Source organism: Cyprinodon tularosa, unplaced genomic scaffold (genome assembly GCF_016077235.1).
Source record: "Cyprinodon tularosa strain WSP-4 unplaced genomic scaffold, ASM1607723v1 ctg582, whole genome shotgun sequence".
Taxonomy (NCBI): domain Eukaryota; kingdom Metazoa; phylum Chordata; class Actinopteri; order Cyprinodontiformes; family Cyprinodontidae; genus Cyprinodon; species Cyprinodon tularosa.
The window spans coordinates 799,840-824,283 of record NW_024039321.1 but is presented as its reverse complement, the minus strand read 5'-3'; the positions used below and the strand labels follow the sequence as shown (position 1 = coordinate 824,283).

The window sequence follows — 24,444 nt, the reverse complement described above, 5'->3', positions numbered from 1 at the left end:
TGAATAGTGCATCAGGAAGATAGCAAAAAAAACAACCAACAAACAAAACAACATAACAGCAGTTTTGTTTGAAAATTATTTCAACATTTTCAAGTTTTTATATATATATATATATATATATATATATATATTTTTTTTTTTTTTTTTTTTTTTTTTTTACATACAGATGAATGCTTTCCAGTTATACATCTGAAAATAGCAACTGATTCAAACTGGATCATGCCACACAGGCATAGGTTTTAAATAACCTCTAGTATGTTATGATGCTCCAATCACAGCTTTCTAGGCTACACTAATTTTTTTCTAGGCTATCCGATATGGATTGCTTTCAGAATACTTTCAGATTGGTTTGACGTGTATTGTTTTTTTTTTCTGTCCAGTTTGATTTATGAATAAATGTTCTATTTAAATGAGATATTTTATATCTATTTTGACAAAATGTGAGTTATCAAACATTTTCCTGTATCATTCCCCAGTGCTCTAATTCCGTTCCATTAAAATACAGCTACAAAAGCTTTAAATATTGTCCAGAAAGTTTCAAAAGCAAAACACCTGAATTTAGTTCTTATAGCTGGAGACTGATTCTTTATCTGAATAGCTTCCCCAGTTATCTTTAACTCTAAGAAATGCAGTCCAGCTGTTTTTTTGTTTTTTGTTTTTTTTTTAAACCCTTTTGGGTTTGCAATGTTCTGGTTGACCAAGAACTTTTGCCAGCTTCAAAAAAATGTCCTTTATCAGTCCTGCAGTTTTGGAATTTCATTCATGAATGATCTGAGGCAGCAGTTACCACTGAGGATCAAAGAAAATAAAGGAGGGTTCTCCTACCCAAATCAATTGCTTTTCAATAGGTTTAATATATTTTTCTACTTTTTATATATATTATTTCTAAATGTGCAATAAATTAAGGGAAATTTTCAATTATATAATGTATTCAACCATCACATTAAAATAGGAAATCCCCTGTTTATTGAGATTAGTCTACAGTTCTACAAGTCCTCAGAGATTTAAGAGATGATCATCCTGAAGTTTTCCAGAGTCGTTCCACGCATGCAGCCAGGACGCTGCTTCTTCACCCCCCGTCTGAAGAGGCTGTTCTATAGAATACCATTACATCTGCTTCTATTTCACACATATCTGGACTTGGAGATGTTGTTCTTATCAAGGAAAAAGCTCAAATGCAACTTTAACCTCATTGTATCACTTCCATCCAGATCTAGAGGATTCCTTACATACCTTGTACCTAATTTCATATTTTTCTGCTGTAACAATTTTTAACTTAAAAAGGTCAGAGAATTGCTTAGATCGTAACTTAAATATCAGAAATGTATGCTTTTTATGATAAAAGCATTATAATTACATCTTCTTCAAATTAACATGATTTCAATTTCAGAAAATAATCAACATAATTCCTGCAAATATGTGAAATAAATATAAGAAAGGGATTTTTCATGGTTTAAAGCTACTCCTCTATAGCCAGTTTTCTTTTTCATATTTGAAACACAGTGGATCTAATTCTAATAGTTTTAAAACTATTTTTCAAGGCTGCACTGCAGATGAAATTGTCCAGAGAGCTGTTCCAAACGAAATTTCTTTTTGTTTTACACTGGTGTAAAGAAAATGACAAATAAAATCTGTCTAAGTCTAAGTTTGTTGGGCTGTTTACACATTTACAGTTTGCTACAAGTTGATGTGTCAGACTGCTCTAAAATACATGAAATATAAAGAGAAATTATCATATCAAGCATAAACCAAAATGAAATGACTATCCGAAGCTAAAGTGCAGGTTTTAAGACAAAAGAAGAGTTTACTGTTTGGAGTAAGGTGCCTCCTTTCACACCTCTGTTTGCTACAGTGTGGCCAGGCTGATCCTGGAATCATGCCAGCACTGCAGTCTTTGTCCCACCTTTTCAATTTCATTAGAGCAGTATCTTCCAGCACATGTGGCTCGTTAAGTATGCCCAGTGAGCATACCTTAGCATTCAGGTCCACTCTTAAAACCATCAGCAGTTGAATCAAAAAGCTTATTTCAAATTAAACACAAACACGACTATTTATTCTACCTAGTTCACCCAAGCAGAGCACTTATTAAGCATGGAAAGGGGGGAAGGATGATGCTACTGTTTTGGTTCGGTGGAATGGAGGCCTTCGGTTCGGTTTTCTGCAGTTCCTGTTTTTAATCCAGTGCGTTCGTTCAACATCAGCTCTCAATGAGATTTGAATCAATCCGATGCAATAATAAGATGTAACTTGGCAAGGGGGTTAGTTTTATAACTCACAGTAGCCAAGACAGCAAAACCTTTCCCTTTTTGACACAGTGGTTAGCATTCAAGCAGCAGCTTCTCTGTGCTGCTCTCAGTCTCTGTCGAAGGCAGTCACGGGTCTGGCAGCTTTTATCGGTTCCTTCGACGAAAAGCGATTCTGGGCCCTGGTGTTCGGCAGTTAGATTTAGCTTAGCAGAGCTGGATTAGCTCTTCTCTGTCTGCTGCAGCACGCTTCAGAAAACACTGCGTCCAACTCGGTTTGGGACTTCTCTGGAAGTGTTTTGATTGCTATTTAACGTAGCCTTCAGCTGGGAAGTGTTTTAGCGTCTTGACTTTTGCAGCCGAGCTGGCTACCAGCAAACAGTAAGCGGAACAGGAAGTTGTCCCTTTTAAAATCTCCGCTGGAGGGGTGTGTCTTCAGAGGTGAGTAATTCCGGTTACATCAGCAGTGGTGGTTTGATGGGGAGACAGGCGCAAGGCGGCTTATAACAGGTGCTGGAAGTAGGGAACCGCCGCATCGACAGCATTTGACGAGTCGTTTGTAAAAAAACATTTTTTGCTTTACGGGTTGGTAAATGGAATGAAATGGCAAGTCAGGTGGAAGAGTATGAGGAATGCTGGGCAACAGTTACAAATAGGAAAGAGAGAGTTAGAGGAAGTGAAAGTGTAATTTACTGGATTTGGACCCAAGATTCAACCACGGCAGGTCAGTCAGACACGCAGGAGGCTTCGGGGATTGGGGCGTCCACTTGTTTGCAGGGACAGACTTTTGAGTGGTCACAAATCTGACAGGTTGTGCGGGATTTCCAGGGTCTTTAGTTCAGAGGCAGTCAAGGTTCTGTAACTGGGTCCAAAAGAACAAAGAAAACAAAAAGGGGAGAAGAGTGGTTTGAGAATGAAGGAAATAAACCGGAATTAGAAGTAAGCAGTTCAGGTGAAGGAAGAGTTGTGCAAAGGAATATTCAGTGCTGAAGAAAAAGAGAGTAATTTTAGTCCCTTTTGATTTCCAGAGAAAAAATTAAGAAAATTGGGGAAGTTATATTAGTGTAGGAATTGAGAGATGGAAACTTGCTGGTAATTAATGGCAATAACGAGGAGCTAAAAATATCAATGCTTTGGATGTTGAACACCTAGACAAACGAGAGGTCATAGAGATAAAAGTTGTAGGAGGGAATAAAACAGTGATAAGAAAATAAGATAAGATAAGAAGCTGAAGAAAGGTGCTGCAACTGTGGAGGCCAGCACAGAGTTAACTATGGAAGATGTGAGTCGAGAAAAAAAAGGCAGTGGAAAAACATGTTAAAACAACAAAAAATATAAGATACACAGAAGCAGTGAAGAGAGTTCAAGGACAAAGGACTGGAGAAATTAATCAAGCTCAGAATCTGGTTGAACAGCAAAATAAGGAAGAAAGAGAAGATAATTTCACACCAACAATAGAGAAACTAAATTTACTCATAGCCTATGTCATCAACTGCACCAACCAAGTCAAGCATAAGACAGAGAAAATCGGAATTGTTGCCTGAGGAGCTGAGAAGTTTTTGAGACGCAAAAAAGTTAGTTGGAAAAATTGCGGGCTGCGCAGTGGGTAGCACTGCTGCCTTGCAGCAAGAAGGTTCAAGGGTCGATTCCCGGCCGGGGGTCTTTCTGCATGGAGTTCGCATGTTCTCCCTGAGTATGCATGGGTTCTTTCTGGGTACTCCAACTTTCTCCCACAGTTCAAAAACATGACTGTTAGGTTAATTGGCTTCTCTAAATTCTCTTTTGGTGTGAGTGTGTGGGTGAATAGTCGTTTGTTCTCCTTGTCTCTGTGTTGCCCTGTGATGGACTGATGACCTGCCCAGGGTGGACCCAGCCTCTCACCCACTGACAGCTGGAGATAGGCACCAGCACCCCTTGTGATCCCACTTGGGATAAGTGTGATAAAAAATGGTTGGAAATGATTGTAACACGACTGAAGATGGAGGGAAGAACAGGAGGATCTGGAACACAAAAGTTTAACATATTATTAATAATAAATAGTGATTATATTAGATAAAGGTAAAAGATATGGGTTAATTATATTATAGATACAAAGTAAAGTAGATAATTTTATTGACAGAAGGAGGATTTTATTTATTAAATTATGAATAAACATAAACGATTACGATATTATTAATGATAAATAGTAGTTATTTCAGATAAAGATAGAGGATGTATATCCTTTATATCCTAAATATTATATTTAGGATATAATATTTAGGATATATAAGTTTCTTTTTCTCTGAAAAAGAAACTGATTAGCCAGTCACTTCATTTGGATGGGATTAAACTGATTTCAGATAATAAAGTAAAAAATCTTGGTGTTATTTTTGATCAGGCCTGTCATTTAAATCCCATATCAAAGAGGTTTCTAGAATTTCCTTCTTTCATCTGAGGAACATTGCAAAAATTAGAAATATCCTGTCCAGGGGTGATGCTGAGAAACTAGTCCATGCATTTGTTACTTCAAGGCTGGACTATTGTAATTCTTTACTATCAGGAAGTCCACAAACTGTAGTTAAAAGCCTTCAGCTGATCCAAAATGCTGCAGCCAGAGTTCTAATGAAAATGAAAAAGAGAGATCATATCTCTCCTATCCTGGCTTCTCTTCATTGGCTTCCTGTTAAATCAAGAATAGAATTTAAAATCCTCCTTCTCACATATAAAGCCTTAAATGGCCAAGCTCCATCTTATATCAGAGATCTGATTGTTCCTTATGTTCCTAACAGAGCACTTCGCTCTCAATCTGCAGGTTTACTAGTGGTTCCTAGAATTTCTAAAAGTAGAATGGGAGGCAGATCTTTTAGTTATCAGGCTCCTCTCCTGTGGAACCAACTACCAGTTTTAGTCCGTGAGGCAGACACCCTGTCTACTTTTAAGGCTAGGCTTAAAACTTTCATTTTTGATAAAGCTTATAGTTAGGGTGGCTCAGGTTATCCTGAGCTATCTCTATAGTTATGCTGCTATAGGCTTAGACTTTTGGAGGACATAGGGACCCCCATTTCATCATTCTGCTTCATTCTCTCTCTGTTCTCCTATTCTGCAGAATCTGTTAGTTCAATCTCTAACCTTCTGCTCTCTCTGCTTTTCCTCAGAGTAGCTTTGCCTCGTCTGTTCCTGTTTGGCTGTGACGTCATCCTGGAAAAAAACATCAGCTGTGCTGCTTCTATCAACACCCTTGTTAATAGATGTTGGAGATCGGCCTGTTTTCCAGTGTGGTCCTGTTTCTCTGACCGTGACTGAGTGGATGTGCTCTCTTCGTCCTCTGGCATGGGAGCTGCCTTGGAGCTCGTCTGCCTGGCTGTGTGTTTCCTGGACGGGGCCGCCTTTTACAGCTGCTTTTTGTATCTCTGCTTCTGTCTCCTTGAACCCCAGTCGGCCTCGGCAGATGGCCGCTCACACTGAGCCTGGTTCTGCTGGAGGTTTCTTCCTGTTAAAAGGGAGTTTTTCCTCTCCACTGTCGCTACAAGCATGCTTAGTGTGGGGGATTGTATTTGAGTCAATGAGTCAATGCAATCAACTGGTTTTCCTTAGATAGAAAACTTTGTATCAATTTGACTGTATGATCTGGTTGAACTGTAAAGTGCCTTGAGATGACATGTGTTGTGAATTTGGCGCTATATAAATAAACTGAATTGAATTGAATTGAAAGTAATGCGGGTAAATATATTAGCTAGAATAGTGGCATTTTGTTCCACAATCCTTACTGGTAGGTGGCATCCATGCACATTTAAAATGTTTGCCAACCGCGAATAAACCACAAGCGACACTTGATCACAACAACTGAATTGGCTGGTAACATTTTATACGGCACTGTATGGAAAAGTCCTGGTGTTGTTTGCTTCATATTTTGCCTGTCACCTAAACACACTACTTTCTAAGTTTCAGTTCTTTTAGTCAAACAAATATTAAAAAGAAAAAGCTTTTGATAAACACACTAATCCAAAGACTGTTTAAGTTCCTCCTGACTGTCTCCTGTGAGGTTTGGCAGACCTTGTTCAGATGCCAGCTTGTGATGGATTGTTGCATGCAAAAAAATGAGGTTAATACAGCAATGTTATGTGACTCCTGACCATCCGCTAGCACTGCTGCTGGAGGCAGTGACACGAATCAGACTTCCGGAACATTAATAATGAAAGGCTTTACTGTAAGTGAAGACATCTGGCAGTGAGACAATATATCTTCTCTATATCAAGATTGTACTTTATTTGATCACATCCACAATCAGTCAAATTGTCAGCTAACAGCACCTTGAAAAGGCATTCACTTGCTTTGAACTGGTTAACATCTTGACATGCGATTCAGAACTGGCCAAAGGCATAAAAGAACTGAACTTCTGCCCAATAAACAGTCAGATTAAAATTTTCATAATTGTGTAATCAGAATGAGAATGCTTTTAAAATCTACTTGACCACTTGAGACTCAATAGTCTGTCATATTGTTAAGATTTAAATTCATGCCAAGTATGTAACAAGAATCTTAAATTATTGTTTTTTGTATCAACATAGCAAAAATTTAAAGCTTCATTATTATATGTTCTTTGGTTTGATCTCAATCATAGATACAGTAGGGGGGTGCTGGCCTAGTGGTTAGAGTAGTGCGCTTGTGCTCTGAGAACAGGGCAAGTACCCGGTTTGATCCTCACAGTCTGCACTTTCTAGAATCAAATTTCAAAAAATGACAGGTTAAAATGACTACAGCTGAATTTTCTTTCCTTTCTTCTTCTAGCTCTTCCTAAACTTTACCGGCACACCTTTAATTTACTACAAGATATTTCTGTGCAACCACAGAACTTTTTCAAGAGGTAAACAAAGGTTTACCCCCCAACACAGAATTGTAAGGTGTGTGTATCTACTTTTTTGTGGATGTAGCTTTAGCAACATTAGCTGTTAGCCGTGGTTCATTTTCTTCGTCTTTTATGCAATAGGAGCAAATCTACATACTCAACTGCCTGCAAGTGAGTCTCTAGTTGTTGGAATTGCCCCTTTTAGTGGAAAAGAGACAGGACTGGTTATAGCAAGGCGGGCTAATGTCACGGTTCCAGTAGGAATGGCAATACCAAAATTGCTCTTTGTGGACTTTTCTGCCAGCAAGAAGAAAATAACCAAGTCACTTTCACTTTCAGACTGAAGCCTAAAGGTTCAGCTGTGATTCACTCATATACGTTCCTGGTAAAGGTCGGGAGCGTTGTACGGCAGCTTTTCCTCCTCTACCTAATATTCTGGCCAAAATACAGCACAAACCGAAAACAGAAAATCCCACTACATGAAAAAGTAGAAAGCTCAGTTGTTTTCTGCTTGTTCACTACCTCTTCACATCTTTCCAAGAGTGACAGAAATTTCTTTCCAAGAGTTTATGACAGATACTCAAAAAGTAGCTAAATGTTTATATTTGTGGACCCTACTCGGTAGGAGATGTCCCTCGGCGCCATGTTTTCCTGGTAGAGTGGTCCACGTAGTTCAAAATTTTCGAAAGTGTGCATGCCATGAATGTGTCTGAACCAGTCAAGCGTATGTCAAACCTAACACTAAAATGCATTTTAATATAACAAATTAGATTTCTGGGTGAGAAATGCTTTAAGGTTTAACTCAGATTAAACAGCACCAAAAAATGTGTGCATATTTTTAGTAAATAATTTCGTTTTTGACTCTTATTTGTTTAATGAGAAAAGGATGTTGGTACCAATTCAGTAGATTTTAGTGGTACTAACTCATGCGTCAATGTTTTTCATTCCATTGCTTAGTTTTGTTATTAGAAGTCAGCAAACATTAGTAATGCAGTAACTTGTGCACTTATGCAGGTTACTACAAAGCGTCACCTCAACCTAATGTTTACTTTGTCAAACAATATATATAATATATGTGGGTTGTCATAACATCTGTTGCTTTTAGGTATCTCACAAATTAGCATTAACCAGAGCCTGATTTACTGTCTTTGGCACTGTTTTATAGTTGCCTTGTTGTTACTATGGCTACCGCTTGCAACGCTCAGGTTGCAGTGGTGGGTGCAGTTCTTTCCAGCGATATTCATTGTTGCTCGTTAAAGAGGTTTTGATTTGTGTGAAAACGAGAAAATGTCAGCATTCTCAGTGCTGACATCTGATAGCCTCTCATTGGAAAACTGGATCAGGGAGAAAAGGGTTTCATTACCACTATTTCCAGTCCGATCGATTGATATATATATCTATCTAAGAGGAGAGACTGAAATATCAGTCCGAGGAATGTTAGAGGTGCTGTAAAAGATGCTTTCAAATGTTTGAAATACATTAACTTTATCATAAAGATGAAATATCAATACTTATTTCTGACCATTGGGTGATTGCACCACATATAAAACCATCAGCGTTATCACATCTCAGCTACTTAATTTCCTTTGGTTGTGTTAAAAGGTTAGCACTGTTAATACCTGACTTCCTTTGAAATTCAGTCCTTTAATACTCTGACTCATTTTCTCTCATACTCCATGAAAATCTATGTGGGTTTCCAGAAAATGCAACTCTGTTTTTTTATTTTGCTCTTTACCTAAATTATGAGCGAAGGGCTCCAAGAGAAATATTTCCCCTCGTTCCTGATCAATTCTGTTGGAGATGCAATCCCAGCTCATGTACATTTAACTATTTTGAACTTCAATTCTGAAGAATGTTGCTTTTTCCAGTTCAACATCAGTTTGAAAAAAAAAATAACTACCAGAACAGTGTTTTGTTGTTTGAAATACATCTCAAAATGCCCATATTTCATCTTCTTTCAGAGCATGCAAGCTGCCCGATGTCCGACAGATGAGCTGTCGCTGACTAACTGTGCTGTCGTGAATGAGAAGGATCTGCAGTCAGGACAGTGAGTTGTCATCAGTTATGTGTTTGTCACTGCTAATGCAGAGCAATGCATCTATTGTCTCATCCATCCAAACACAGCCATCTATGTATTTACATATCCATCATCCTGACGCCTGAAGGAAAGAGATAAGACTTGCAATTTCTGATCCATTCAGATTAAGATAATAATGATTTATATTGAAGGATTTTTTGTGAGATTGTTTACTTGTAAATAAAAGAATGAGTAGCTAATTTGATTATAGCTATTTACGGATATTGTAGTATTATCTAGTTGTATCAAATGAAAACAAAAGTTAAAAAACAAACATCCCAACCCCTATAAAGGGGAACAGAGGACCTTGCCTATTTAGCCAGGCCAACAATTCCCTTTAACAACACCCCTTTCAGAGACATAGACAGGTATGGGGTATTGCAGACTAACAAAAGTAGACAAACCACCCCCATTCCAAAGGGGTGGACCTGTTTGCATTTTTTCTAAACAAAAACAAGGCTTTGTTGGGCTATTGTATAAAACCTCGAACTCAACGCTATTTCTGACATTTTGAATTGAAAAAGCTTCCTGGATGAGAAGCGAAACGTCTTGGTTTTTTAACTTATTTAGGAAAGACTATGACCTGGATGACTGAGAATCTTCACCGCCATAGTTGTGTCAAAGTTATTTCTTCACCAGGATTAGGTTTCCCTTTAGAAGCACAGGCTTTGGTTTGATCAACCAAAAGCCACTGAAAGAAAAATATATAGAAAGACCAGACATCTCTACAGATGTTGCCATGCATATTTAGAAAACCTGATAATACAGCCAGAACACAGGTGATTGGGAGAGTGGCAGATGCTTCTGCTTACTCTAGTTAGCAGAGTGGAGTAGAGAAGAGATTAGTTAACAGATAGCCCCAAAAAACAAACCAACAGGCATTGGACATGAAATGTACCTTTTGGATGCTCCCTTTCTCCAACATCTGAATCAAATATCTCATTAAGTCCTTACAGAGCTGCATGAAAGGCTGATGAGGAATTAAGTTACTTAATTTGTTTGTTTTAGCAGGGATGCATATAAAAGTTGCATGACAGTAGAGAGCTTGATATGATAGAGTTGCATGATAAAGGACTGGGCTTGGTCACCCCTTCCACAACTCATTGGGTCAGGGTTCACTTAAACCCAAAGAGAGTAAAGCCATGAGCACATTTAGGACAGGGCAGAGATTGAGCAATGGCTTGAGAGAGGAATTAAAAAGATGTATATCTTAAACGTGAAAAAGCAACATTAAAGAGAGGAAGGAGGACTTTAATTTGATCTTTTATCACCTGCTCTGCAGCGCTGACTCATCAGCCTAACCTAAGCCTTTCAACAAAAACAACTTATATGAAATTTTTAGCGTTCAGATCATCAAGCCCCTTCCATCTGAAGAATGAGATAAATAGAGAGTAGACTTTCTCTGACTCATTTGTTTATACTCTCTATTGTTGATGACTTCAATGGCCCATTAGTGTTGTATAAAAGTCATCCAAAAAGCTTAAACAGGGTTTGTTGCTTTTCTTTGCAGACATGTGACGGTGAAAACTACACCAAACCACAAGTATGTGTTTACAGTCAAGACCCATCATACTGTAGCGCCTGCAAACATCGCCTTCAGCCTGCCACAGGTACAGACACGCAAACACACACACCCCCAAACACCCCTACACACCAATCCTTCAGGCTCACATCATAAGTTTTCTTCTTCTTTTGCAGAGGAAATGGGCTGGTCTATCCATTGGTCAAGAGGTGGAAGGTAAACACTTTCTTGCTTTTTGACTCAATCACTATCTGATGTTACAGTAAACAACAATTCACAATGTTAGGATGTTAACTCATACCAGGACTGAATGTTTAGAATGTTAATGCTGCAATATGCTTTTCTTTAAATAGATAGTAAAGACATAAAAATATTTAAAGAGAGACAACTGATGTCTAGACCTTTAAATTATGAAAAATAACTAAATATAGTTTCTCGGCGCAATCAGTGTCCAACTACAACTTTGACAAGTCCAAGCAGTGTATTGGCGCCATAACAATCGAAATTGACTTCCTGCAAAAGAAGAGCACCGACTCCTCTCCCTATGACTCGGACAAGATGGCCGCTGAGTTTATCCAGCAATTCAACAACCAAGCCTTCTCTGTCACCCAGCAGGTTGATATTCCATAGCTGTTATTTTCTTTTCACGCTACCTAATTCTAATAATTACGTTTTTTAACATTATTTTTCCTGTCTCCATTATTCAGTTAGTTTTCAGTTTCTGCGACAAACTTTTTGGTGTGATGGTGAAGGATATAGAGGCAATGGACGCCAGCATCCTGAAAGGGGAACCAGCTATTGGAAAAAAGCCCCAAAAGGTACTTGATCTTGAGTAGAAATTCAAAGATGCAGCACAAGAGAGTAAGAAATAATGTAAATTACAACTGTGCTACTTTGATTTAGACCCTGATAGACAGCTGCGTGAGTCATCCGTAATAAGAGTTTATGATTCAGGGAATAAACTGATTGCTCAGAGACACATTATTAGATTTAACTGGGTAAACTCCAGAGAGCAAGATGGAAATTAACTAGGAAAGGTAGAAAGATCCAGATATGATTGAGTCATTTTATAATTATTAGAATATGAGTCTATAGAGATATTCAGTTCTATATCTAAATAATCTATCTTTATGTAGAATATGAGGTTTATTTATGAGCATAAATGAGACATTAGGACTATCCTGCAAAGGTCGCCTAAAATATATTAGATGTCTTTATTATACAGCTAGTAAACAAGCTTTAACTGTAAGCAAGATATAAAATTAAATGCTTTCCTATAATTTACATATTTTACATAATCTAAATGGAAACTTATACAGCTTTCAGACTGCCTGAAAAACCAGATAAAACCCGGGTACAATCGGCCTTTAGTGGCAGTGGTAACAGCATGTCTACACTGGTCAAACTACTCAGCAAGCGACCCATGTTACAATCTCCCAGGCTCTGATTGGCATGCACTGACAACAACAGACCCGCTAAATTACGTGACATCATTCACAAACTGTGCGAGTCGCCACTGATCTACAAGCCGTAACAACTCTGTTTACATGCGTTAAACATGGTGCAGCATTGGTAAGATGGATTGAGACAGACAAAAGATCAAAATAATAAAGAATGCTGAAGCTTGCTCCCGTTGTTACTACTCAAATTAAGTTTTTCCCTCCTTGAAAATAGTAAGCTTACTAAACTATAATGTATTAAAGGTTAATAATGTATTCCCTGAGAAAATAAATGCCTTAAAATCCTTTCTGTTTTATCACTTTTCTGTGCCCCTCTGTGCCAGAAATAGGAATCCTACACTATTCCCGGGCTTTTTTTTTTTTCGGATTTAAACATGAATCTAGTCTTTTTTTAGTTTTATGTCTTCATTTTGTCTTAACATTATGGTATATAGTGCGGAACCTAAAGGAGAGACAACTAAAATGTAGGTAAACATGGTTTATTCATATTTTGCCAGGCTACTCTGAGTATGTCCGATGATGATGTCAGACAAGCAGTTTAAGGGAGAAAATGTAAAGAGCAACAAAATTGTTTTAGAAAAGTCATAAAACATTTTTAAAGATGTGTATTATAATATTTAATGGATTAAGGATAGAAATAAGTAATTTTACTACTTCAATTACATTATTTATGGAAACCCGGATCTATATCTGGTTGCACAAATGAGCTGATGGTACGCATTGTGCTTCAGGGACGGATTGGGTAGTAACACCGGTCCATGTTGCTCTCCATTATTTAACTTCCTTCTTTCCGTCGCACTGATGATATCATCAACGCTCACCCAGCGTGACGCCATCTATAGATATGCAGTGGTGGGGGACACTGGGTACGCAGTTTTCAAGGGTCCGACTCAGCTTTTTGGTGAAATGGTAAAATAGGTGATTGAAGGTTAGCGGGCAACCCTTTTTTGAAAAGCGAGAGAAGATGGATGGATGGATGGATGGATGGATGGATGGATGGATGGATGGATGGATGGATGGATGGATGGATGGATGGATGGATGGATGGATGGATGGATGGATGGATGGATGGATGGGTGAACTTAAATAAATTCAACCTTTACAAAATATACAGACCTTAGCCTTTTTATTAGAGATTTTCTGCCTATTTACATTTGATTCATATTTAGTGGACAATTATTTAACTTCCTTGTGGTCAGAATTACCCTTAATGTTTAACAGAATTTTGGTTATAAAGCAGAATTTGATATATGTAATGTAATAACTGCAAAGCGTGTAAAAAAATAAAAAAATATGTCTAATTTTGCAACTGAGTAATGTGACTAACTCTGACTTCTCTGACAGATCGACGTCGGTCTAATGGTGGGAAACAGCCAGGTCATTTTTGAAAAGGCAGAGAATTCTTCTCTCACACTAGTTGGTACGATCTGTTTGAAATCCTTCCCTCTAAATAAATGGCTTGTGTTAACTATCTGATAAAAGAGAAGACAGATGCAGCATTAGTAACATGGGCAACCACTGAGTCTACTTCCTTCTCAAGATGGCAATAACAACAAACCAAATTTACCTACTGCCTGCAAACATAGAAATGCCAAAAAACTGTAAAATGTAATGATATTTTTTAGATTAAAAATTTAGGTTTTAGATTATTAAATGATAACATTTGGGTTTTTAAACAGGTAAGGCAAAGACCAAGGAGGCCCGGCAAACAATCATTAACCCTGACTGGAACTTTGAGAAAATGGGAATTGGAGGTCTGGACAAGGAGTTCTCTGCCATTTTCCGCAGAGCTTTTGCTTCCAGGGTTTTCCCGCCTGATATTGTGGAGCAGATGGGTAAGACACAGCTGATTTTTGTTCCTTTTCATGTCTGTAATTACAGTATAAATGACATTTGGGATAAAATAAAATAAAAGTTTTCATGTTTTCTTTGAGAACGAAGTTGGGAATGAATATGTGATATAATGTAATATGATTATTAAAAACACATAACCTTTTTCTTCCTTTCATTTCTTCCTCTGAAACACCTGAATTTTCCTTTATTTTTCTCTAGTTTTGTTTGGTTTCTTATTGTGCTTCTTTTTTTCTGTCCAGGTTGTAAACACGTGAAGGGGATCTTGCTGTTTGGGCCACCAGGATGTGGAAAAACATTGATGGCCAGGCAGATTGGCAAGATGCTTAACGCCCGTGAGCCGAAGGTGGTCAACGGTCCAGAGATCCTCAACAAGTACGTGGGAGAGTCTGAGGCCAACATCCGCAAACTATTTGCAGATGCAGAGGAGGAGCAGAAGAGGGTGAGAGAACTTTCTATCTTCTCATCCACTATTCAGTCCCTACTGTACACATAAATAAGGCCAATGTCATTCTTCAGTATTTGTTGGATCTCTAAGTGTCAATTTGTATAGATATGACCCCAACACTGCAGGGGGGTACATTTAAGGAGCAGGGATCAAACAACAACAGCAGTGTTGGGAAAGTTCTCTTTCTACGTGAACTAGTTCACAGTTCAGTTCACACATTTTAAAATGAACTAGTTCAGTTCATAGTTCACAATTCCAAAAAACGAACTAGTTCATAGTTCTTTTTTTTTCATATATTGCTCAATTACACCATAGCCTACTGTAGAACCACAGACAGCAATTATTTTATCAGTTGTAACTCTGAAACTGTGCGTCAGATTTCATCTTCATATCCAGTTTTGAATCCTTATCCAACCAGGGTTTACATTAGCATTGAGGGGACAGCATTTCCCCATTGTTGCTTTAATGCTTTGTTGCTGTCCATTCACTTCACACTAGTAGCAGCTGCAGCTTTCACCCCTACAGTATATTCTCAAAAACATCAGGAAAAATGTGCTGCTTGAATGGTCTTTTCTATGAGTAATTATTAAAAGAAAAATAGGAAAGTAGTATTTAAGGTGCAAATGTTTTTTTTTTTATTTCAATAATTTTTTCCATTTGAAATTCCATTTCAATACATACTAAAAAGGAATACTGGAATCCTGGAAAATTATACCAGGCAGGTTTAACAAACAAGTTACATGGATAGTAAAACCCTCAAGAACAGGGGTCTTCTATGTTTTCCAGACCAAGGACCCCCAAACTGATGGCGAGATGGAGCTGGGACCCCCTATTTATATATATTGTATGAAATTGTGTCCTATAGTCACTCTATTACAGATGGAGTAATGTAAAGAAATTAATTTCTCCCTGGGATTATTAAAGTTTTTCTGATTCTGATTCCTGGTTGTTGTGAAGGAAACGGTGCCCAGCTTGAAAGAGCTCCTGTGTGTCGCTGAATGTGAGCATTGATGACTGAAAGACATCTTCTGCCTCCATTTATCTGTTTACTACAGTGTGTTGATTTCATGTTAATGAGTATTTAAAGACATTTCAATTAGTGGGGAAAAAAATATGCAGGGGGGAATATAAAAATATCAACTAACCATGCAGACCCTCATGCAGTACCTCCGTAGACCCCCTAGGGGTCGCGGATCCCCCGTTGAAGACCGCTCAAGAAGATTTTACTAACACAAACTGAGGGACCAGGCTGAGGTAGGAATTTAAGGTTACTGAAGTGCGGATTTTTTTACTGAAAGCCGGCGGGCAAACTTGTTGCCATCATCCTCACCGACCACCTGGTCATGAAACTGTTTTAAGTCGCCTCCATGCTGCTGTGGCTTCCACGCTGCATTTTGTTTTGATGACGCACGCGGCTGTAGGCTACGACACTGGTAGCTGGTGTTGCCAGATTGGGTGTTTTTCCCACTACATATCAAGGCCTGTTTATGGTGTGATTTAGCCGGGGTTTCGCCTGGAGGGCTTTATAGAAATCTGGCAACCTATTGAACGGAGTTGAACTGAGAGAGCGTGCCGTTCACAGACACCAGAATGAACGAGTTCACAATAACGTTCATCAGGCAATAATGCAGTACGTTCAGTTCACGTTCGCCCAAAATATGAACGAGTTCATGAACTTTCGTTCAATGAACGCGTTCAGGCACAACACCGAACAACAGTACATCAAAAAATCCACGAAACAGCTGGATTACAAATAAAGAAATGTACTGAAAAGATGGCTGATCTGGTGTTGATGTATCCTGCTTGGTTTTGATATTTTAACATGTGGGGTACAACAGACAGCAACACAAAATTGATCGATATGTGTGTGAAATAAAGTCCTGTTCTCAGTGCTGTTGGTCTTCTGTGAGGCATTGCAGCATGGTCCGGAGTTCTTTAGTAGTTGCACCATCTGGTTTACTGTTATTTTAGGGGTACTTCCAGTAGATGGTGCCATTCCGGTTTTTTTAGTCAGCAAATTGTGTTGCTGGGGTTCTGTCTCTAAAAAGACGGACACTTTGAGTATATAGCCTTATTAATAATCATAATCAACTGGATTTAGTCTGTTTGGTCTAGGCATTTGATGTCACAATATTTAAGCAGAAGTATTTAAACTAAATAGAATAGTTGCAAATCCAGATGCAGAAACAAAATAATTTAAATGATTTAAAATAGAACCTCTAAAAATTCAGATTTAGATGTCTACCTGCCTTGGATGACACTATAGTAGGCTCAGCTTCTTTGGTACTGGTAGGTGTTTATCCTGTGAAAAGTTGTGACCTTTGACACACTTTCGACGTATGACACAGCTGATGCGTGGAAGACTCTGAGGGGATTCAACCCAAGAAAGGCCCCGGGCCCCTGGGCGGGTGTATGAGGAGTGTGCAGGTCAACTGGCTGATGTCCTTAAAGAGATTTTTAACATGTCGCTGGACCAATCCGCAGTGCCATCAAGCTTAAGTCTGCCACCATCATTCCAGTAGTTGTTGCACTGACTCCCATCATGATGAAGTACTTCGAAAGTCTGGTTAAAGAACACATAATCTCCAGTCTCCCCCCAGCATTTGACCCATCCCAGTTTGCCTACCGACGGAGCCGCTCCACTGAAGACACCATCTCCTCTGCTCTTCACCTGAGCCTGGCACACCTGGAGGAGAAGAACACCCAAATGCGGATGCTGTTCCAGGACTTCTTCTCAGCTTTCAGCACCATCATTCCACAGCATCTGATAGAAAAAAACTGGAACAGCTGGTCTTCAATACACCACTTTGTAATTTGTTGCTAGATTCCTCACCAACAGACCTCAGTCAGTTTGGGTCGGAGAGAAGACCTCTGATGTCATTACCCTAAGCAAGGGCTCCTTTCAGGGCTGCATCGTGAGCCCCCTGCTGTTCACCCTGATGACACATGACTGCATCCCCAGGTTCACCACCAATCACATCGTGAAGTTTGCAGATGACACCATGGTGGTGGGCCTCATCACAGACGACGACAACCAGCACAGAGAGGAGGTGAGGCAGCTGGTGAGATGGTGCAAAGATAACAGCCTGATCCTGAACGTGGAGAAGATGAAGGAGATCATCATCTACTTCGGGAAGAACCGGCCTAACCACGCTCCACTGCTCATCGACAGCTCAGCTGTAGAGATGGTTAGCAGCACCAAATTCCTGGGGGTGCACGTCACAGACTCAACTGTAAAAACCAGCTTACTTGTCAAAAGGGCACAAAAGTGCTTGTACTTCCTGTGGAGGATGAGGAGAGCCCACCTGCCCCCACCCATCCTCACAACCTTCTACAGAAGCACCATGGAGAGCGTTCTGACCAGCTGTCTCACTATGTGGTGTGGAGGCTGCAGGGCCTCAGACTGGAAGAAGGTGAGAAGAGTGATGAGAACATCAAGAGGATCATCGGGGCTCCACTTCCCTCCATAAAAGACATTTCATCTTAGCACTGCAGGTCCTGAGCCCGTAACATCATCAATGAGCCGTAAACACCTACCCCCACCATGAACTGTTTTCCCTGATGCCCTCTGCGAAGAGGCTTTGCAGCATTCGATGCAGGTCCAGCAGGGTCTGCAACAGTTTCTTCCCCACTGCCATCAGTGTACTGAATTGTTGGGAAAAAAATCTCTAAATCATGTCACAAATTCTGCATCACACTGATAACACCAAACCAAAACTACTGCATATTTGCCCCATTTATATTAATGCTCTAAATTTCCATATCAGTCCAAGTTTTGCACCATGTTTTTTCTCCAACACTGTTCACATTTGATCACTGCTGCACTTTACAGAGTGGAAATGTTAATTTACTTTCTGAAAAGCTGCACTAAACTAAATTTGGTTTTGTATACGCTATGTATGTATACAAAATGAAAATAAAAGTTGTCTAAGACCTTTTATTCTGTGGGCTGTGCCCAGTGATGGGAGTAACGGCGGTGAAAGTAAGTTAGTAACACTGTTACTTTTTTTTAGTAACGAGTGATCTAACTAATTACTTTGACTGTAACTATGACGCAGTTACCACTGCCAACAACCCGTTACTGCACATTACTCAGGTCGCACAATTAACTTTTTTTTTAATGATAGGGCTTGTGCGTGCCTTGTCATGAGAGAGGGGAGTATGAGATTTGCTGATGTATAGTGAGATCACGTCTGTCAGTTGGGTAGGTGGGTGTTTCCGCTGGCGGGTGTTAACGTACAGCACACACAGAGAGATGGAGAGTGAGGATGACAGCAGCAAAATAGCATTTTCCAGATGGAATCTTACTTCTTTCCTACTCTTCCTCTGTTTTTCTTGTAGTTTATGTATTTTTCTCCTTTTTCCTTGTATTATCTTTGTCTGTCCCTTTTCCATGTTTATTTTCTCTATTTATGTCCCTTTTCCCTTCTTCTTTTCCTCTCCGTGTTTTCTTTTGTCCCTTTTCTTCATAGCTTTTGTATTTTCTCTATTTTGTGTCAAATATCTTATTTATGAAGTCTGAGCCTCTGCAAACCCTCCAATGAATCCATCCACTCTGAATGAAGAACCCCCAAAGCCTGCGGTTTACCTGGAAATTTAACATGTAAAAAAAACAACAAAAAACAATGTAAAATCAGATGTCAACCTTATTGTTGCATTTGCTTCACATTCTAGCCGCTGGCACAGTTAAGAAACTAGTCACTTATGGTAACTTTGACAGCAGCTTTCTACTTCTTGTCTTTGTTCAGAATTAATAGGGTAGCATATTTTCATCTACTTCATGTTATTCTTTGGCTTTATTTTCTCTCTTCTTCTCATCTCTCATTTTAGTGACATTTGTTTTAATATGTTTTGCTGTTTCTTCCTGGACCAACATCAGTGAAATGGACTGATCCTGGTATTAAGTATTAACGACACCTCCATGAGGAGTTTTATGGAGCCCTCAGGAGCTGGAGGCCCTACGTAAAACAGTATGTTTTTGTTGAATGGTAGCTTCACTCCTAGGAATGGAAGTGTTGTCTACTTCTTTTTAGGAAGCAGGACACAAATGTGATGCGTAAAAGGAAATCCATTAAGTTAAAAATGGTGGTTTCTCAAAAGTTTCACAAACATTTTTCAGGCTGTAAATGTTAAATGTTGGTAATATGAATAAAACTGAAAATACATTATTTTTGTTTTCAGCTTGGTGCTAACAGCGGCCTCCATATCATCATCTTTGATGAGCTGGATGCTATCTGCAAGCAGAGAGGAACTGGTGCCAGCAGCACAGGCGTGCACGATACGGTGGTCAACCAGCTTTTGTCAAAAATCGATGGCGTGGAGCAGCTTAACAACATCCTGGTTATTGGTAGGGACATGAACAAGGCCTGTGGACATGCATGATCTATAAATACTGGTTCTGATTAGTTGTGGACCTTTGAACTCAGCTCTGATTAACACTAGAAAAAGACCAAATTGTGGACCTAGAATGAACATTATAAAGAGTTCGGGCTCTATAAAAATGACGAAAGCAATTTTGTTCCAAGGTTTTAAAGTTTTGAAAATTAAACCTTTTCAGGTGTGTTTTGAAAAGCACTGACTTCACAAACTGAAAAAGAAGGTACATTTTGCTGTGTTTCTAAACACCAAAGCCAAGAATAATAATAATGCATTCAATAACCTTTAAAATTTTGCTAAATTTTTATTTTACATATAAAAAATACAGCTGGAATTGAATTGATTTAAGTTTAAAGAATCTGGGTAGATGAATGAGGTAGATGCTAAACGTTAGAATGGAAAGAAAAAGGTATTTTGTCACAACTGACCACATCTCTCTCTCTTTTATTTTATCTTTATTTCTCTCTCTCTCTCTATCTCTCTCTCTCTCTCTCTCTTTGCAGGAATGACCAACAGGCCTGATCTCATTGATGATGCTCTCATGAGGCCTGGCAGGTTTGAGGTGAAGATGGAAATCGGTGAGTTCCTACATACCATTGAATGATGTTAAGGCTTTATATCCGATCTACCATAATCATAATCTTTTGTAGGCTTTCTGTTAGTCAGCATGCACAGAGCAAACCTACAATAAATGCATGAAACTAGAGGTCTGCTTAAAGGGCACATACAAGCACTTTTGTTTAATACACACATTTGAAATACTCTCCACTTGCATTCTGAAAATTTCTTGCATGTGGATTAGGACCATCAGGACCCAATATCTCCCAATCATGAGTACTTTTATTCTTTCTAGCCGGCTTACCATGCGCCGCCCGTAGCCTTGGAAGGAAACAGTGATATTTTAAGAGGTGGGATTTCCTGAAGTAGCCAATTACAGACAGTATTCTTTATCAGATTGGTACCACCCTCAGGGTGACAAAGACCACACAGAAACAGGTCCACATGTGATAAGAAGAGAAACTACAGGTGCATAAAAGCCACCAATGTAGCAAAGAAGAGCCATACTCTCCTGAGTGTGAAATATCAGGGGATAGTTGGTAATGAATTTATCACACCTAAAACATTAGAAATGTGAGTGGAGAGTAGTTTGTTTTGAATAAAACTGCTCAAAAAAGTATTTATTTCACATGTGCATTTATGGCCAAATTCTGACCTCATATATGGGCCAGTGACCATCCACATGGCCCATCTGTACAACGAAAAAATGGAGAGGTCTGGCTGCCGACCTACACTGTCAGGACTCTTCGTTGCACACCTGCATAATAGGGTTTCCTGCACTATACGGACCCGACGTTAATTCCGGATATTTTATCTGAATCCTTTTGGAATAGCTCATAGCTCACTTAAATGTGCCTTTTCCCTTCTTTTCCCCACTTAAAGACCAGAAAAACTGTGTTCTTTCATACAACATTTGGGTGATTTTCTTTTTGTCAACGTGGAGGGTGAGGTTGCTTAAGAACCCATATATAAGTGAGGCAGAGATGAGTTCCTGTAGGTTTAATGGAGAAAACCTAAGGCGAGGATCCAAAAACCTCACTTAGGGAACCAGAGACGAGGAAGCAACAAGCAAGGAACCAGCACTGATGAACTGCAGAGGTGGTGTATATAAGAGGAACAGAGCAAAGGATGTGTAATGAGCTGAATAAGGAGCAGGTGTGAGTGGAACTAACTAGAAGGAAGCCAAGGGGAAAGGAAACAAGCTCGAGGGGTCAACAGAGAGTAACTAAAGACTGCTTGAATATAATGGAAAATAAACCAAAGATCAACAAAACAGAATAGCTGAAAACTAAAAACTCAGAGTCCCAAAAAGGAAGAATCCATAACAGGTTTACTTGTTAAAATACATACAAACACATATATAAGAAATGTATAAGAGATTATAGATATAACTTATTAACTACATGAAAAGACAAAATTAGTTCTATTATGAAGACCCAGGAAATAAACATGAAAACATAAAATATGTCCAGTACACTAGCTTTTATTTTATTTTGCTTTTAATTTGAAAGGCTTCAATTTCTGGTTCTGACAGTGCAGGAGAACTCACAGTGCAGGTCTGCATCCAAGGGTCCTGACAGGGTGCAGCTCTTCAGCTAGACTCCCTTGAGAAAATGGCCTTCAGCAGTCTTGTCTCTAGCCTTCTTGTAGGTAATTAGCTTTCCCTAAACCAATCAATGTCACTGCCCAGTAGGCAATAGCACAGCTAGAGGGAGAGACAGTGGACCCATGGCCTCCCCTAGCCAAACACTGCCCACCAAGTGTAGCCCCTACCTGGGGATTTTTTTTCCCATGTGGATGTACTTCACTACTTCTGGAACAAGCAATGCTCTAAACTGCTGCCTTAAAGCGTGACAGCAGTGATACAATCATGTATAATTTCTTACTTTTAAAGTTAATACATTGATAAAAAATTGACAACAAAATTAAAGAAATTAGTTATCATCAACAGTATGCTACAAATAAAGAGGACTAATATAGGAGTCTTGGTCTTTTAAAATTTAATTCTTAAGCTTTATGTGGGGATTTTGTCTCTGCAGTCATCAAGCTGTCTATGTCAGCTTGATGACTAAAGATAAAGGACAACAGCTCAACCAATTCATTATGTAGGAGTACAAATTAATTTATACAGCACAGATGTGTGTAATTTTAATGGCAAGAAATTCTGATCTACATTTATTTAGAAAAATAGATGTGTGTTCATTTTCCTGTTGCTTTATTGTGATAAATGTTGATTGGCTGTCAGTTCTTGGCCACCCCTCAGTGCAAATTGGTCCCTGCCAAGCCAGCCAATGAACATTTTCTAGCTCATCTACTGCTTGCATCATTTTTGCATCTTCTGCATGTTTAGAGATGACTCAACAAACATCCTAGGATGAGACCTGTGCAAAAACCACCAGGGTTAGTGTATAAAAACATGATGGGGAAACCAAAGTTGTTTCAGTTTTAGAAATATTTCTCTCTCTCTCTGTTCCTTCTATATCTCTATCCTCATCCATCCTCTAGGTCTGCCTGATGAGAAGGGACGTGTCCAGATCCTAAACATCCACACCAGTAAGATGAAAAACTACAACCTACTGGCTTCAGATGTTGACATAAAGGAGCTGGCCGCTGAGACGAAGAACTACAGCGGCGCCGAGCTAGAGGGGCTTGTCAGGGCTGCGCAGTCCACCGCCATGAACCGACATATCAAGGTCCCTTGACTTTTTTGACTTCTCAGTGTCTCAGTTTAAGAGGGCTTCAGTTTTGTAGGGGAACATATCTTCAGTGGGGCGAAGAAAGTATTTTAGCAGTCACCGATTGCACAAATTGTCTTTCTCATAAATTTCAGAGAGGTCTTTAACTTTCCTCACAAGTACCCTTAAACTACAGGAGACAACAGAAAAAAAAAATCCAGGAGATCATATTTTATATTTTTAAAGAATATATTTGTTCATTATAGTGAAAAATAAGTATTTAGTGATTTACAAAAGTTTAATTTAATACTCCATAGTATAACCTTTGTTGGCAGTGACAGAAGTCAAACATTTCCTGTAAGTCTCCACAAAGTTTGCTCACCATGTAGCTGATAATCCTCCATGCAGATCTCTAGAGCAGTGCTGTTTAAGGCTGACAGGCAACACTGACTTTAAACGCCCTCCACAAATGTTCTGGGTTGTGGTCTGGACTGGAGACAGGCTTGGTCACTGCAGTGGTGTGTTTGGAATCATTGTCATGGTAGAGATACCAGCCAAGTTCATTCTTAAATGCTCTCTCTGATGGAAGAAGATACCCCTTAAAATCTCACCATAGAGGGTCCTGTTCATGTCCTTAAGTCTAAAGGAAAGTGAAGACATTTGCAAAACAGTGAAAGTGTAGGCATATATATCCCTCTGTTTTGACTGATTTAATTTTCTTTTTCAAAAATATCGACCGAAATTGTGAGATACCTTGCTTTCATGGTAGATACTGAACATCTAACCCTTCTCAAAAGGAACAAGGTAAACGTAGTTTGACAGATGAATAGTTTAAAAGTGGTGGGGGTGTAATATTTATTATTAGCCAACAACAGCAAAGCAGTAGAAGTCTGTAGATGTCGCAGTGGCTCAGGCGAGTCCTTTATCTGATCTATGAAATTTTGTTGTATGTATGCTGTACTGTATATACACTATATTGCCAAAAGTATTTGCTCACCCATCCAAATTATTGGAATCAGGTGTTCCAATCACTTCCATGGCCACAGGTGTATAAATTCAAGCACCTAGGCATGCAGACTGTTTTTACAAACATTTGTGAAAGAATGGGTCGCTCTCAGGAGCTCAGTGAATTCCAGCGTGGAACTGTGATAGGATGCCACCTGTGCAACAAATCCAGTCGTGAAATTTCCTCGCTCCTAAATATTCCACAGTCAACTGTCAGCTGTATTATAAGAAAATGGAAGTGTTTGGGAACGACAGCAACTCAGCCACGAAGTGGTAGGCCACGTAAACTGACGGAGCGGGGTCAGCGGATGCTGAAGCGCATAGTGCGAAGAGGTCGCCAACTTTCTGCAGAGTCAATCACTACAGACCTCCAAACTTCATGTGGCCTTCAGATTAGCTCAAGA

The 24,444-nt window shown here is 39.2% G+C and overlaps 1 protein-coding gene across 2 annotated transcripts in view; it reads left to right on the top strand.

Annotated features, from left to right (window-relative positions):
• The window catches only part of nsfa (N-ethylmaleimide-sensitive factor a), a 66,330-nt gene that overhangs the window by 27,690 nt on the left and 14,196 nt on the right, over positions 1-24,444 (top strand). For both annotated transcript variants that reach the window (XM_038306494.1, XM_038306492.1), the window contains exons 2-12: positions 9,030-9,115; positions 10,656-10,755; positions 10,844-10,883; positions 11,116-11,282; positions 11,375-11,485; positions 13,472-13,547; positions 13,807-13,962; positions 14,221-14,420; positions 19,608-19,773; positions 20,306-20,380; positions 22,866-23,053. In XM_038306494.1, the coding sequence (XP_038162422.1) occupies positions 9,030-9,115; positions 10,656-10,755; positions 10,844-10,883; positions 11,116-11,282; positions 11,375-11,485; positions 13,472-13,547; positions 13,807-13,962; positions 14,221-14,420; positions 19,608-19,773; positions 20,306-20,380; positions 22,866-23,053 (1,365 nt within the window). The remainder of the gene's footprint in view (positions 1-9,029; positions 9,116-10,655; positions 10,756-10,843; positions 10,884-11,115; positions 11,283-11,374; positions 11,486-13,471; positions 13,548-13,806; positions 13,963-14,220; positions 14,421-19,607; positions 19,774-20,305; positions 20,381-22,865; positions 23,054-24,444) is intronic.